Source organism: Aegilops tauschii, chromosome 6, assembly GCF_002575655.3.
Source record: "Aegilops tauschii subsp. strangulata cultivar AL8/78 chromosome 6, Aet v6.0, whole genome shotgun sequence".
Lineage (NCBI taxonomy): Eukaryota > Viridiplantae > Streptophyta > Magnoliopsida > Poales > Poaceae > Aegilops > Aegilops tauschii.
In genome coordinates, this window is record NC_053040.3 from 390,733,983 (window position 1) to 390,749,031 (window position 15,049).

Here is a 15,049-nt window from a genome sequence, read left to right on the forward strand (position 1 = left end):
ACTACGCTTCTGGACATCTCCATCTTGCAGCATGTAGAAGAGAGTAGATTGAAGTCCTCCAAGTAGCATCGCATAGCATAATCCTACCCGGTAATCCCCTCCTCGTCGCCCTGTTAGAGAGCGATCACCGGGTTGTATCTGGCACTTGGAAGGGTGTATTTTATTCAGTATCCAGTTCTAGTTGTCATAAGCTCAAGGTACAACTCCGGGTCGTCCTTTTACCGAGGGACACGGCTATTCGAATAGATAAACTTCCCTGCAGGGGTGCACCACATAACCCAACACGCTCGATCCCAATTGGCCGGACACACTTTTCTGGGTCATGCCCGGCCTCGTAAGATCAACACGTCACAGCCCCACCTAGGCTCAACAGAGAGGTCAGCACGCCGGTCTAAACCTATGCGCGCAGGGGTCTGGGCCCATCGCCCTATGCACACCTGCACGTTGCGAACGCGGCCGCAAGCAGACCTAGCAACCCACACGATCACGGCGGTTACGTCAAAGCGGTCCAACACGGCGCGCGCCACTCAGTCGCTGACGTCAAAAGAGCTTCGGCTGATACCACGACGTCGGGATACCCATAACTACTCCCACGTAGATGGTTAGTGCGTATAGACCAAATGGCCAGACTCAGATCAAATACCAAGATCTCGTTAAGCGTGTTAAGTATCCGCGAACGCCGACCAGGGCCAGGCCCACCTCTTACCTAGGCGGTCTCAACCTGCCCTGTCGCTCCGCCACAAAGATCCACTTGCGGGTACTCCTACGAGCCGACCCGACTTTAGTCATCACATGTGTCATGTATATAGTATATAAGTATATACCCGCGATCACCGCCCAGGTGATCACGGCCCGATAGTATAGCACAGCAGACGGACAAGAATGTAGGGCCACTGATGGAAATCTAGCATCCTATACTAAGCATGTAGGATTGCAGGTAAAGGTAGTAACAATAGTAGCAAGGATAGGCTATGCATCAGAATAGGATATCGAAAAGCAGTAACATGCTACACTACTCTAATGCAAGCAGTAGAGATTAGAGTAGGCGATATCTGGTGATCAAAGGGGGGGCTTGCCTGGTTGCTCTGGCAAGTAGGAGGGGTCGTCGACTCCGTAGTCAAACTGGGCAGCAGCAGTGTCGGTCTCGTAGTCTACCGGAGAGAAGAGGGGGAAGAAACAGTAAATACAATGCAAACATAAGCATGACGATGCGTGACATGACAGTGAGCGGTGCTAGGGGTGTCCTAACGCGACAGTAGGTGGTACCGGTGAAGGGGGGGAACATCCGGGAAAGTATTCCCGATGTTTTGCGTTTTCGGACAGAAGGACCGGAGGGGGAAAGTTGCGAGTTCGATAGGTTAGGGAGGTGTGGTGGACGCACGGACTGCGTATCCGGATTCGTCTCGTCGTTCTGAGCAACTTTCATATAGAAAACATTTTCATCCGAGTTACGGTTTAAAAGATATGAATTTTCAAAGTTGATTTGAATTTCTGGAATTATTTAATTAACAGAAAAAGGGATATGACGTCAGCATGACGTATGAGTGACGTCAGCGGTCAACAGTCCGGGTTGACTGGTCAAACTGACAAGGGGGACCCACCTGTCATAGACAGTGGGTTAACAGAAGATTAAACTAATTAGTTTTTTAGTTAATTAACTATTGGGCCCACCTGTCAGTGAGAGATTAATTAAACTAATTATTTTTATTTATAAAACATTTTCTTTTTCTTTTCTTTTTCTTTTTTTAATTTTTGCGGCGGGGCCCGCATGTCAGTGACTGGGCCTGCCCAGTCAGCAGTTGACTGGGTCAACCCAGTCAACTGGGGCCCAGGGGGCCACTGGCAGTGAGCCAGGGGTGGGGCCCGGCCGGCCACGTCGGCAGGGCACCGGAGAGGAGCTCCGGCGAGCTCCAACGCGGCGGCGATGCGCGGGTGAGCTCGGGTTTCGCCCACGGTGGCCCATTTGGAGCGCGGTTAGGTCCTATGACGAGCTGACGCTCGCGCGCATCGGGCGCGGCAAGCGGCAGGTGCCGAGGTGGTCGGAAATGGCACCGGCGATGAGCCGAGGCGGCGACCAGAGCACGGCACTGACGGGAAAGACGCAGGGGGCATGCGGGAAAGAGCTAGTGGGTGCTACGGCTTCCTACGGAGATGTTGAGCACGACGGCGTGCTCAAACGCCAGCTGCGTGAGCTGTGGCCGCAACGGCGAGGTGAGCGGCGGAGCAAGCTTTCGGCCGATGGCGGATCAGCTGCTAGAGCTCGCAATCGAGCGCGTTGAGTGAGGGGAAGGAGAGAGATGCTCACAGGGGGGGTCTGCAGAGGTGCTAAGCGGGCGCGGGGTGGTCCGGCGAGGCAGATCAATGAGGTGGGCGACGACGGCCGTGGTTGGGGAAGAAGGCCGGCGGCGACGTCTCGAGGCACTCCGGCTCAACCTAGCGCTTGCATACGGTGCAGAAGAGGACGGCGGTGCTCCTCGACATCCTCCCGAGCGCCGGGGAGGCTTGTGGCCACGAGCACGGTGACGGCACGGCGATGGCGTTCGGACGACAGAGGAGGGAAGAGAGCGAGCGAGGAGGAGGGGAATGGATGGGGACGCCAGGGGGATTGGAGAGGGGATCGAGGGGTCGAGGCGTGGCAGCCTTATCCTCTCGCGGGGTTCATCGCCGGCGAGGGGGGTCCGGCGGCGACCAGCCTCCTGTAGCGACGGGGTCGGGGGAACAGAGACCCGACCGGGGAGGGGGAGTGGGCCGGCTAGGGTGGGTCGACGGCCAGCTGGGCCGAGGCCCAGCGGGGAGGGGGGGTCTTTTCCCCTTTTCCTTTTTTTTTCTTTCTGGGATCTGTTTTCTGTTTTCTTTTTATTTGTTTATTTTCTTTTCTGTTTTATTTCTTTTAAAAGTATTTAGGTATTTTATAAAAATGTGTTTCCTCCACCATAATTACCAGTGTATTATTTAGCACCCACTGAACATTTTTGTTTGAATTTTTGAAAACTTTTATTTTCCACTTTTAAATTTAATTGAAGTTTGAACTAGGAGTTTGACAAGGGTGTGGTTCAAATGTGATCTAGCCCTGTTTAGCAATATGATTAGCTTAATCACAGGGGGTTACTGTAGCATGATTCTGTGCTTTCTGAGCTGTATTGAATCCTGAAAAACATAAACAAAAATTTAATAAATCGCTGAAAAATGAATTGCACAACAGACCTACGTGATAGGAAGAACATAAATTTATAATTAACAAAGCTATGGAACACAGAAACTTGTTATATATGCATGTACCGAAGTCCTGGACATGTTATGCCCGAGAGTATCATCTTGGTGAGCCATCTCCTGTAGGACTTTGAATCCAGAGTCCAGGCTGTGACCAAAAAACTCCATATGTTAGAACCTATATCAGTGTGGCTATAATATGCATGACCAATTTAAACTATTACCGCGGGGCTGTAATATAGGTATGATCTTGTGGCCAATCCACGAGTTGGGGATTCAAACCAGGCCTCCCCTGTTGCAATACACTGCCAAATTCTTGCAAAACTATCAGGGCTTCCTTCTTAAGTTCCTTGTCATGAAAGTCCTCTGAGCCTAGGAATGACTCATTGGAATGATCAATCAGGAGAGTCCTCCTATTTTCAATATTAACTGCAAGGAGGCCGTAGGAGGAATCCACCAAATACAACGGCAATAGGTATACAAAGTTAATGGTGAACAGGTAGTATACACACCAATTTTTTAGAATGAAAATTCTTACAATGGACAGGGTCATGAGCACGTTGTATTTCGGCAAAGGCCGTACAATAACAGTGTTAATCAACAAGTTGGTGCGTTCAGCTTGGCCTAAGCCAGTCTGACTCAGCACCCGTGCTAGGCGATGGAATTGCAAATCAAACATATGCGTGGAGCCAACAAAGTCTGTTCCCGCGTTCCTCTGTATCGCGTCGCTAGTAAGCTTACGCACTGCAAGATCGAAGCACCTCGGATTGACCCATGTATCAGCTCGCATGGTGTCTTGGATAGTCCGTAGACTTAACTCGATCAAGAATGGACGAGGGCTCCTTATCCATATTGTGCTGCAAACAAACCGGCATGATAGCAAAGCTGTTAGAAAAATAAGGGTATCAAAAAATGTAGTACTTCAATGTGTGGGCAAACAATAGTACATTTTTTAAAAAATCTAGTAAGGTCTGAAATGTATGTATCTTCTAATTGGAGTTGTACTGTCATTTGAGGAGAGAAGTACTATTTCTTAAGATAACCAAATCTATTATGACATGTTAGGTTGTAATGTATTTCTGTAGTATTACAGTTATGAAAAAATCTGTAGATGGTACATGTATCATGCACCAGGACCCGTTGCAATATACTACCGTTCAAAGAAAATTTGTAGTTTAAAATAACGTGCTGTGGATGGTACTATCATGGCGTAATGTAAAAGGATAATATTAGCGCATGGCCAGTTTTTTGCAACCACTGCGTTAGATCTTAAGAACCTTATGGACTTAGAAAGGATAGCATGATCCTAACCAGTACATGCATGCAACAACTTATGAACGTGACGAACTAATCGCCATGGTTAGGTGAAAGAACAGATTTTTACTCGGGTTTAAAATAAGAAGCCGATAATGCAAACTATAATGGTAGTGATCTGCAGCTAACAAGTGCAAATAAACTATAGATGGAGTTTAGGGCTGCCAGAACAAACTCTAATTCCTCCTCGTCTGAGGAAACCATGACGTAGTTGTAGATGTACTCGACTGCGTCGTCCACTCCATCAAAAATTGGCATTGCAGCCATTACCGCGGGCAGAAAGTCGTCTTAGCACCAGGATGAGCGAGCGAGGGGGCATTGGACAATGGTGGACTCACAACCGGACCATATATATGAGTGTCGGAGGGGAATTGTCCGGCACCAGGTCGGTGAGGCATTAGCATGTTGTATGGATTGGAAGGTGCCCCTTATCCTTCCATCTTTGCATGTTTCCATTACAAAACCTTGCTGATAAACGGACAAGCAATTATTTTTATTCCTTACTGCACTGGGCAAATAAATAAACGCCGGATTATATATCTATTATATACGTCTCCCTTTCCCGACCGGAACAAGAAGGATTTAACTTTCCTTATAAGCAAATCCGATTAAGGGAAAATTAATGGCCAAACTGGGAAACCCAATGAACGTATGGTAGGCCACACCGGGAGATTGGATACTATAACGTATTGGAAGGAAAGTTGTGATTCGGCGTGATCAACCCAGTAGTAGTTTACAAGGAAAAACACCGAACATGCCATTATATAAACACCGGATATGATCACCTGCCGTAATAAATACTAAGTCTGCCGATAATATATTATTTGTTTCGGGATATTATATGGGGATTTTGGCTTCTTTTATTATGGATATATATACTAATAAGTCTGTCGATATTAAAATTAAGTTATTTCCTTTTCCGGTTTTGTTATGTTTTAAACATGCAGAAGATAAATAGTAGGACAAAAACTTAATATTCATCCTTTTAACAGTTTCTTGCTAATGGATCGACTTTGGAAGGCCCGTGTGTTGCTACTTCGCATTCAAAAGTACTGGTTAAAGTTATGACTAATGGATCATTTTGTGCAATATGGATGTTATTTCTCTTGCCTTTTACACAATATCACTATAGCTTTCCGGCACACACACCGAGTATTTATACAATGTCAAAACCTCGAAAAGCAGATGTATTAGTGATGCCAATTTAGTTGGCACTGCAATATACCTGAGTACTGATTCTCTCTGGGCATGTTTTTCTTTGTTTCTTAGGGCTACTCGTTGTCACCTCATTCATCTACGCTTGGTGGTTTAGTGTCCTCTTTTGTTAAACTCTTAATATTCCAGGTATGGTCATATGAACCACCTTAGGAAATTCCATAACTATCAATATTTATCTGCACTATTTTTTCACTCGCTCTAAAAATGTCAATATATATAGTAATTTCCTTTTCCATTTTATTTCTTAAACTCCTAATAAGATCAAATATGCTTAACCCATTTATAGATCACAAGCGGTGGTAACAGCAAATAAGAAGTACAATAATATCCCGGATTGTGGGGAAGAGAATAGATAACATGAACATAGAAAATATGCAGAAAATGAAACCAGAATGATAGCCTTCCTCCTTGAAACAGAAAGTATAATAATATTGAAGAGACTTTATTGAAGCGATTAAGAATTAGCATGATGGAAACAATGGTCTTAGAAAATGACAGAAAATGCACCATCTCGCCACTGACAGCCTCCTGACGCTGCTTTCCTTCTAAGTCGAATCCTTGTTGTCCCGCTACGGCACCACAACACAGTATGCTCGATATCAGCCGAAAACAAGTTCTCATGGACCAGAAATCCATGAAAGGATGCTTGCTCGCTGAACCCATCCTCGCCAGGTCCTAGATTAATGCAGCCTTGTACAAATTTTTAGGTCTGAGCTCTCTCAGATCCGCAGAAAATTCGTGAAGGTAAATGAACCAATGCAAGAAAAAAATATGTAACTTGCTCTGAACTGTTAAATAATTAGTTTAGATGCATGAAAGTACAAGTAGTCTAACTTTTTTCCAAAGATTGCACACTTCAGCGATCAGACATGTGCATTGTCACATTCTCCAGAGTCGCACGGGCATTTAAACTTATTCGCAAGTACGCAGGCTAGCATTTTACTATTTATTAGGAGTACATATGCAAAATATGTCTTGAAAAGCTACACAACCGCCGACATTCAGAAAGCATTTCACAAGGAGAATTAGGGCAACTAAAAGACTACCAGTTTGTTTTGTTCATATATTCATAGATGGCACTATGCCGACTGTTAGTTAAAGCAAAGTTAGTAACCTATGAATTGAATTACCAGAAATAGAAGGTGGAAAAACTGAGTCCTAAACTATACTACGGGTGGGTTTCCTATCAACCATCAGTTAGAATGCCTTTGCCCCGCCGACCTGCTAACACGCCCCAGCATCCGTGCATCACACAACATCACCATTTGCATAGCATACATGGAGAATGTTGAATGTCTGAAATTATATGACCTGCCCGTAGCCTGGTCTTGCTGGTAAAGCCTAAGGTGCTCAGGCAGGGCATCACCTGCATAACAAACCACCATGAATCTGAAAGTACTTGAAGATAGCTACGAAAGTCTGTATTTGTATCTTCCAGTTGTATGCATGATCATGTGTGGGCACCAGATGATATTTAGTTGGCAGCGAGATTATTTGACGCACGGGCACTCACATGTACTATGGAGCACTATAGTAGCTTAATAATCATAGCTCCCCTTCTGCGTGTGTTGGTCTTATAATTCAGACCAATAATAATCTGATAGTTCTGACCTATCAGAATAATACAGGGATAATAAGGATGCCAATAATTTTACATTCAAGCATACTATCAAAATACCAAAATAATAACAACGGATATGATCACTGGCCGTAATACAAGAGTTTCATTGCATGTTCCAGATATTTATCAGGCCAATCATTATATCTGAATCACATATTACACATGAAATACTACGCTGTGTGACATGTACATTGCCAAAAACATTGCGATAGTAGAAAACCTATAACAGCGATGATGGTGCCAATGTGACGGCTGATTATTGAAATGCAGTTAGTAGCTCAACTAAATGGAGTATACCTCCAACTATCAAAATACCAAATAAAAAGATATATGTAAAAAAACGAATTACAGCAAATCTTGACCATCGCAAGAGTAAATGCTCTGTCATTACAAAACCTGCCGGTCTATTAAGACCGGAATTCAGCCTGTAAGGACTTCCTTGTAGACGATGTTCTTCATCGACGTCAGTAAGGACACGGTCGGTCTTTTTCGCTTCTTTGGATTGTCCTTTTGCTTGTTGGCCTTCTCCTTCGGCTTCTTAGGTTTACCGCTTTGCTTCTTGGCATTCTCCTTCTCCTTCTCCTTCTCAATGAGGATCTTTATGTTTCTCTTTGCGGTGGCTCGAGACAGTGCGACATAGAGTTGACCATGAGAGAACACAGGATTAGGTAGGTACACGCCAACAATCGGAATCGTCTGGCCTTGAGCCTTGTTAATCGTCATAGAAAAGCTAAGCCTTACAGGAAATTTCTTCCTCTTGAACTTGAATGGAAACATGTCGTTGTCAGATGGGCATAGGGGTATTCGAGGAAGGAATACCCTCCTACCTGTGTGTTGTCCGATCACGATTTCTGCGTCGATGGCGTTCCTCTCGAAACCTCGCACCACAAGCCTCGTCCCGTTACACAGACCATTAGCCAGATCAATGTTCCTCAGAAGTATGACGGGGCAGTTGAGCTTCAGTTTGAGTGCATGCGGAGGTAGACCGTTGGGAGTCAATCCATTTAGGAACTCGGGAGCGTAGTAGCCATACGGGTCGTCTTCTGCACTGTCAAAGCTATGGTAGATTACTTCTTCTCCCCGAAAACGCTCTACCATGCGTATGTTTATCTTGTCGACGTTGTCGTTCGTGGTGGAGAGGATTGCGCATGAAGTCATGTAATTCGGATCGGACATGTTGTCATCTAGTCTCGAAAACACATGGTCAATCAGCTTCTCCAGGTCGTCACCCTCGCCTGTAGACGGCACACAAATATCTTCAGGGAGTCGTATGTTTCCTTGATCGTCAACTTCCTCAGTGCCATTGCCTACCCTTAGCAAGTAATCCGCAAACCAGGTGTCATTATGAGCCCTCGTGTTGGTGACGAGCCTTAGCTGGCGCATACCCTTCCATAGGTGTGAACTTCGAAGGGTTGCATCGATTATCTGACCCCGGGACCCCCTCCTGACGACCAGAAGCACCTGCCTGAAGTCCCCGCCAAACACAACAGTTTTTCCTCCAAAGGGTCGGTCCCGTCTTCCCGTGATGTCGCGCATGCTGTTGTCCAGTGCCTCGACCGCCTGTCGCTTAGTCATGGTGGCCTCGTCCCATAGTATCAATGAGGCCATCCTCAGTAGCTTGGCGGTACCACTCTGTTTTGTGAAGGTGCATGAGGCGCCATCGTCGCAGCTCAATGGGATCTTGAACCTCGAGTGGGCAGTCCTGCCTCCAGGCATGATAGAAGCGGCGACGCCTGACGTCGCGGTAGTGATAGTGGTGTTTCCCTCGCTTCGAACCTTGGCGAGCAGCGCCCTGTACAGGAAGGTCTTCCCTGTACCTCCCGGTCCATCAACAAAGAACACACCCCCATCACCGCATTCAACAGAAGCTAGTACCTCGTCGTATGCAGCCCTCTGCTCCAAGTTTAGCGACGAAGCCAATTTAGTGTCGTTGATGTCAAAATCGACGTTGGATTCCTCGATCACTTCTCTGGCCTCTCCCTCGGTTGGGTCGAACGCATCGTCAATGCATGGAAGAGCGAAATCAGCTATGTCTTTGCCCATGGACTGCAACATACCCCTAATGTCAAGCAACACCATCTGTTCCACCTCAATCGGGCACGTGTGTGATCGCCGATAGTCATCAGACATAGGCTCGAAGTGCCTATCCCATAAACCACGCACGTCGCCTGGCTCACAGTGCACCCAAATTGTTGCAAGAGCCTCCTGAGCGAACATGGCATCACCCACTGCTCTGCCTCGGTAAGACAGTCGTCGAGCGTGTTATCTGCCTCGATGAGTCCCAACCTTTCGGCAGCCTCTCTAAAGCTCCCGCATAGCCTACCGTCCACGGTGAGCAGGTCCTCATAGGATGTCTTGCCAGCAACATGGTTTAGCAGCACACGCAGATAGTATCGCTCCCCCTCGGCAGGATTGGCAGACACAATTCGACCTATCTGATAACGCTCCACCCGCTCTTTCCAATACTTCTTACCCTTCTGCCATGTGAACCTTCCAGGAAAATCCTTGTACAATATATTCCTAGCCCACGGGTGGTTTTGGTTAGCTTTGAAATACTCTGTCAACATGGATTTGGAAGCTTTCTCAGAGGTGACTACGTCGGTCAAGTGAGCTTGCTCATTGAATGCCACCCTGTGCATATTCGGGGGATGAAGAGGCAACTGTAGGACAGGCGGGTCATTGGCACACAAGGGGAAGCCAAATATCCTCCACATCGCCTCTGGAGGAGTAACCCACCTCGCGTCTACGTATCTTTTGATCTCATCAATGTTACCATCAGCGTCGGGCTGGTCGATGCTGAAAGAAGCCCTATCATGGCCCTTGTATATGTACTTGCAAAGGTATTTGACGGCCTTTATGCTGGAGCAAACCTACGTTGATGTGGCAATTGAACATCCGCAGAAGGTAAGGGTTATACGGCACAACCCATCTGTTGTCCAACATTTTACCCCGGACCTTAGCCTGCCAACCATTATCTCGACGATGATAAACAGGGTATGAGTCCTTGCCCTGTGCCGTGTTTTCATTGAACGACCACGGGTATCTCCACTTGCACTCATTCTGTTGCATGCAAACATTTTTGGGGTTGAGAGCACCGCATGGTCCATGCATCATATGTTTCACCACCAAGGCGTGGAGTTCAGGATACTTTTGCTTGTCTGGGAGCTCGGCAGAAATGAGCCGGTCGTACTGCTCCGGAACGACAAGCTTATAGGCAGAATCCATGATCAACAAAAAGTGTGCGTGGGGGAGGCCCCTCTTTTGGAACTCGACTACGTATACATGTGCAACAACAACACCCAGGATATTCTTCTTGAACAACATCTCTTTCATAGCCTCTAGCTTGCCATGGAACACACGAGCCACAAGATCAGGTCGGTCTTGTGCTGTCTGACCAGGAAACAACTCATTCGTTATCTCTTCCCAGTTAGGGTTGCAGGTCATGGTCAAGAAGATGTCAGGCTTCCCGTAGGTATGGACAATTGCCATGGCATCCATATGCCTCCGCTTCATGTCGCGGTCGCCACCTGGGTACGTTCCAGGTAGCACTATCCTTACTCCAACAGCGCTTGCCCGGGTCTCCCCGGATGTAATTGCATCAACAACTCCTTTATACAGGTTGGCACGGATCTTTGTCTGGTTCTTCCTGTACCATTTCAACCTACAACTCTCAATCTTGATGTACATGTCCACCCCCCATTGCTGGAGCAATCGTGCTCCACAGAGTATGGGATTGAATATCCCAGGTCGTGCTGGAGCATGTAACAGTAGTAGTCTCTCACCGAGACGCATAACCTGCTATTCCCCTCTGCACATGGATGAGTAACGCAGACATTAGGATTCATATGAGAAGTATACAATTCATCTAAACGACAGAATATGCATAAGGCTTACCTGCATCCTCATCATCATCATCACCTCTACCTCTTGGTTGTTGCACAACCGGCCAAGGGACATCACGTTTAGGAAGTTTCGGGTGCCAACCGAGCTCCCCCCTTGGGTAGAAGAGTGGGTAAGAGAGAGGGTCATACGAGCCAGCCGTCACATGTATACTGTGCCTCTGGTTGTCATTCCCGCAAAGTGTAATCCTACGATCGAACCTCTTTGCTAGGTCAGTGCCCTCCACCCAAATTGCAGCGATCTCAGATGACAGAGGTCTATTATACTTCCGTTGGTCTAGTCTCTGGTCAGTGTTGAGGTCTATCCTGTAATCGTCGAGGTTGTCCCTGTGCGCACCCAAACTCCTAAACTGCTGGGAGTACGGGTTTTCCCTGAGTATGTCCACTAACTTTCTGATGACATCTTGGTCTAATTGCTCGGTGGCAGCCTTGCGATGGGTTAGGCCTGGGTCGTCGTCGTAGAAGTACAACTGTAGATGATCTGGACGTGATGTTGGACCGAAGGAATGAACGTTGTGGTAGATGGTGTCGTGCGCCCGGAACGTGTACACCTCAGACTTCATGTTTGTGTAGCTTTCATCAAGGCTGACGCCGAGGGTTGTGAAGGAGAAGTGGCCGTTGAAGAACCGTATGTTCTCCCGAAAATGCCTTGAGTCCGCATCCATGCTAGACCAAAGCCTCATTAGCTCCGGGACGGGCTCCGGTTGCTTCAGCTGGATCTGCCCACTGCGACAGCAGAATCCCGGGGCCTCAGACACAAACTTCTTGGCCTCGCAGTGATCGCAATTTGCGGCGTGCTTCAGGATGTGTGTGTGGTCTGGGAGGTTTGAGTAGACATAGTCCAATGGATCATGGTCGACATAGGTATTGTGACTTGAGTCTTCCAATTCGTCGTGCTCCATGTCATCAGGATCTGAGCCTGCAAACAATGTTTATAATTAGTGTGATATTTCAAACGGGTGGATGTTGCTCAAGTGGGTGTACATACCTTCACCAGCAAACAGGTAATACTCATCGTCAAAGAGGCTATCAGGGTTGACATTATCATTCATGAGACGACTAAGGTAAGTGTCCATGTCGTCTGCTCAGGTGCGAAACCAATAAATGAGGGTTCAGTCTCAAGGGACGCAAGGAGAGTAAGGATGGGAGTGTTACCTTTACTTCTGATCGTGTACTCCGGCGTGCTAGATGAGGTCAAGGCACCGTGTGCTTCCACTATGGTAGGTTGTCCAGTTGAGCTCATTTTCGGTATGGAGATGGACCCGACGGTTGGGGTCATCACCCTACCTGCAAACCTTTCATTACGCCGATCGCGTAGAACATTCCTCTCACCATGCGGTACCTGCGTACATTTTTTTTGCTTGCCAATTTTCTGTTGACGCTTCTTTGCCACCATACCACCCTTGCAAGCTCGCTCTCTCCTCCTAGGCGCTGCTCTGGACTCATGACTCTGCTCATCCACTCCATTATCCGCTATTGTTACCGGATCACTGGTTTGCTGGTCGGCATTTTGTAGGTGCACATTGATTTCGATGAGGTCGCCATCTACAGCACCATCACCGAAGGTTCTGCTTAGGTATGCACCTACAACACTATACATCATTATTTATATCTCATGAATGATTACATGATGAAAGATGATGGTTGATAGGATATGTACCATCGGTTTCGGTGTTGCGAATGTATGTGGGGGCCGCATTGACCGTAGGAGCATGATCTATTTGTTCACTGTCGAATTGTTGCGTGAGGGCTGAAAGTGGGAGAGTCGGACAATGTGTGTGAGGGTTGGGCAATGTGCTAGTTAGATCTAGACGTGGCATTGCGATCGATTCAGCACATGGCGTGTTTTTCTTTGCAGCATACTTTGCCTTTCTCTTTGCACTTGACTCCCCCCTTCATCCTCAGTCATGGTTTTAGTGTGTTGCACGCGCCATTCTTGCAACTTCTGATTTTTTTTCTTGAAGATCGATCATTCCATCACCCACTTTTTTTTTCCGATAACTTGCTCGCCTCCGCATGTTTCTCTGCTCAATTTGCTCGTCTGTTAAGTCACCCTTGTGTTCTTTATCAGGCTGTTTTTCATCTAGTTGCTTGCTGGCTGCCTCCTCTTTTTTCTTTCGATAAGCAGCTCTCCTCCGAGCCTTGATTTGCTCTTTTTTCTCGTCAAGGTCCACCGAGAATGGTTGACACCCATTAGTGATATCACCGAGAGGTAGCAGGGGAACATTTTGCATATCTGCACGGAGGGTTTAGGGTCTCCATTGTTCAAGAAGATTTCATGTACTACACAAACGCTTACTTTATATATCTGCATGGTCAGGTTAAACAATGATGTATAGCTGGATGTAGTTGGGTTGGTATCATCGAGAGGTAACAGGGGAACATTTTGCATATCTGCCCGGAGGGTTTAGGGTCTTCATTGTTCACCGAGAGGTAACAGGGCTGGTTGAAGCTACTTCTTTATCTAGGGTTTATTTTTTATAGAATCCCTCCGTGTCCATACATAAAGTCTGTATGTACTCAAAAGTCGTATGTCTGCCATATATCGAATTGAACCTAAATGATCAGGAATTGTATGTTAACACAGTGGTCAACTATTGGTCAATTATTTTTATTCTCTATTCTTGGTCAATTATTCGTGGGGTTGGGGTGAGGAAACATATGTCGCCTACATTATTCACTAAGAAAGTATACATACGGTCATCATATTGCTGAAACATAAACATCCTTACCTGATATCGTAAGGGCAGTCAGATTTTCATCTTTTTGCTTGTTGGCTGCCTCCTCTTTTTTCTTTCGATAAGCAGCTCTTCTCCGAGACTTTAGTTGCTCTTTTTTATCGTCAAGGTCCACCGTGGTTGGTTGACACACATTAGTGATATCACCGAGAGGTAACCCACCCACATTCAGCATATCTGCATGTGAAATGATATTAACATTATATTGTGGAATGGAGGGAGTATATATAATATCATCGCAGTGCCTTCCCATAAAGCATTCTTACCTGATATCGTAAGGGCAGACAGATTTTCCTCTTGTTGCTTGACAGTAGCCTCCTCTTTTTTCTTTCTATAAGCAGCTCGCCTCCGAGCTTTTATCAACTCTCTTTTTTGTCAAGGTCCACAGAGGATGGTTGATCTGCATTAGTGATATCACTGTGAAGATGGCGTGGAACATTATGCGGCCTCTCTTGCCAACTGTCACGTTGCATTCTAGCTAGTTATTTTGTCAGATAACTGAGAGCTGGCAACGAATCTACATTATATAGGAATGAGATTGAAGGGTTGTCTGCATCATGTTAACATAACAATATATTGGACCGAAACAAGGCAAAGTTGTAGGCACATGGTCTTAACCTTTCGGCAACATAATACTTACCCGAAATCAGATGGGAAGGTTGATGAACATATGTCCTTTCACAATCGGCCTGTTCAAGTATCGTCCTGTCCGAGTGAGTAATATGGACTCCTACAAGTCACATGCTTGATCTTTTAGAATCGGTTCTGCCCAAGTCTGTTAGGTATGATTTATCACATAAAAAGCATAAAAGCAATCTCAGTATATATGCACAGCCTTAGTACCTGGACTACTTGGGTAATTCTTGTGAACATCGTCGGCTCCAGGTATAACCCCTTCATTAGAGTCGTCACCATTTGGCCCCTCCATCGGGCCTGCAACATCTCCTGTGATGGTGTTTGTCATGTATAACAAAATATGTAGCTGAACATATACAAGGAGGTAGATATATACCTGGAGTATCATATGTGCTATCACCATCGGTCTCAAG

General features: G+C 46.4%; 1 protein-coding gene across 1 annotated transcript; it reads right to left on the reverse strand.

Moving 5' to 3' along the window:
- Positions 1–7,783: 7,783 nt before the first annotated feature.
- On the reverse strand, positions 7,784–12,729 carry LOC109743262 (uncharacterized). Its single transcript, XM_073502076.1, has 8 exons — positions 12,558–12,729; positions 12,251–12,343; positions 11,258–12,181; positions 11,146–11,171; positions 10,646–11,065; positions 10,319–10,552; positions 9,541–10,233; positions 7,784–9,409 (listed from the first exon to the last, which is right to left on the reverse strand). Exons 1-8 carry the CDS (start codon positions 12,727–12,729, stop codon positions 7,784–7,786), a joined length of 4,188 nt encoding a protein of 1,395 aa, XP_073358177.1.
- Positions 12,730–15,049: the final 2,320 nt, after the last annotated feature.

Excerpts from the sequence above, each read along its gene's own strand:
- LOC109743262 (XM_073502076.1), bottom strand. The coding sequence starts at position 12,729 with ATGGAGTGGATGAGCAGAGTCATGAGTCCAGAGCAGCGCCTAGGAGGA. Across the intron at positions 12,344-12,557 it reads CGCGATCGGCGTAATGAAAG|ACGACATGGACACTTACCTT; the intron begins GTTTGCAGGTAG and ends GCACCTGAGCAG. Across the intron at positions 10,553-10,645 it reads TGGGTGTTGTTGTTGCACAT|TACGACCGGCTCATTTCTGC; the intron begins GTATACGTAGTC and ends GTTCCGGAGCAG.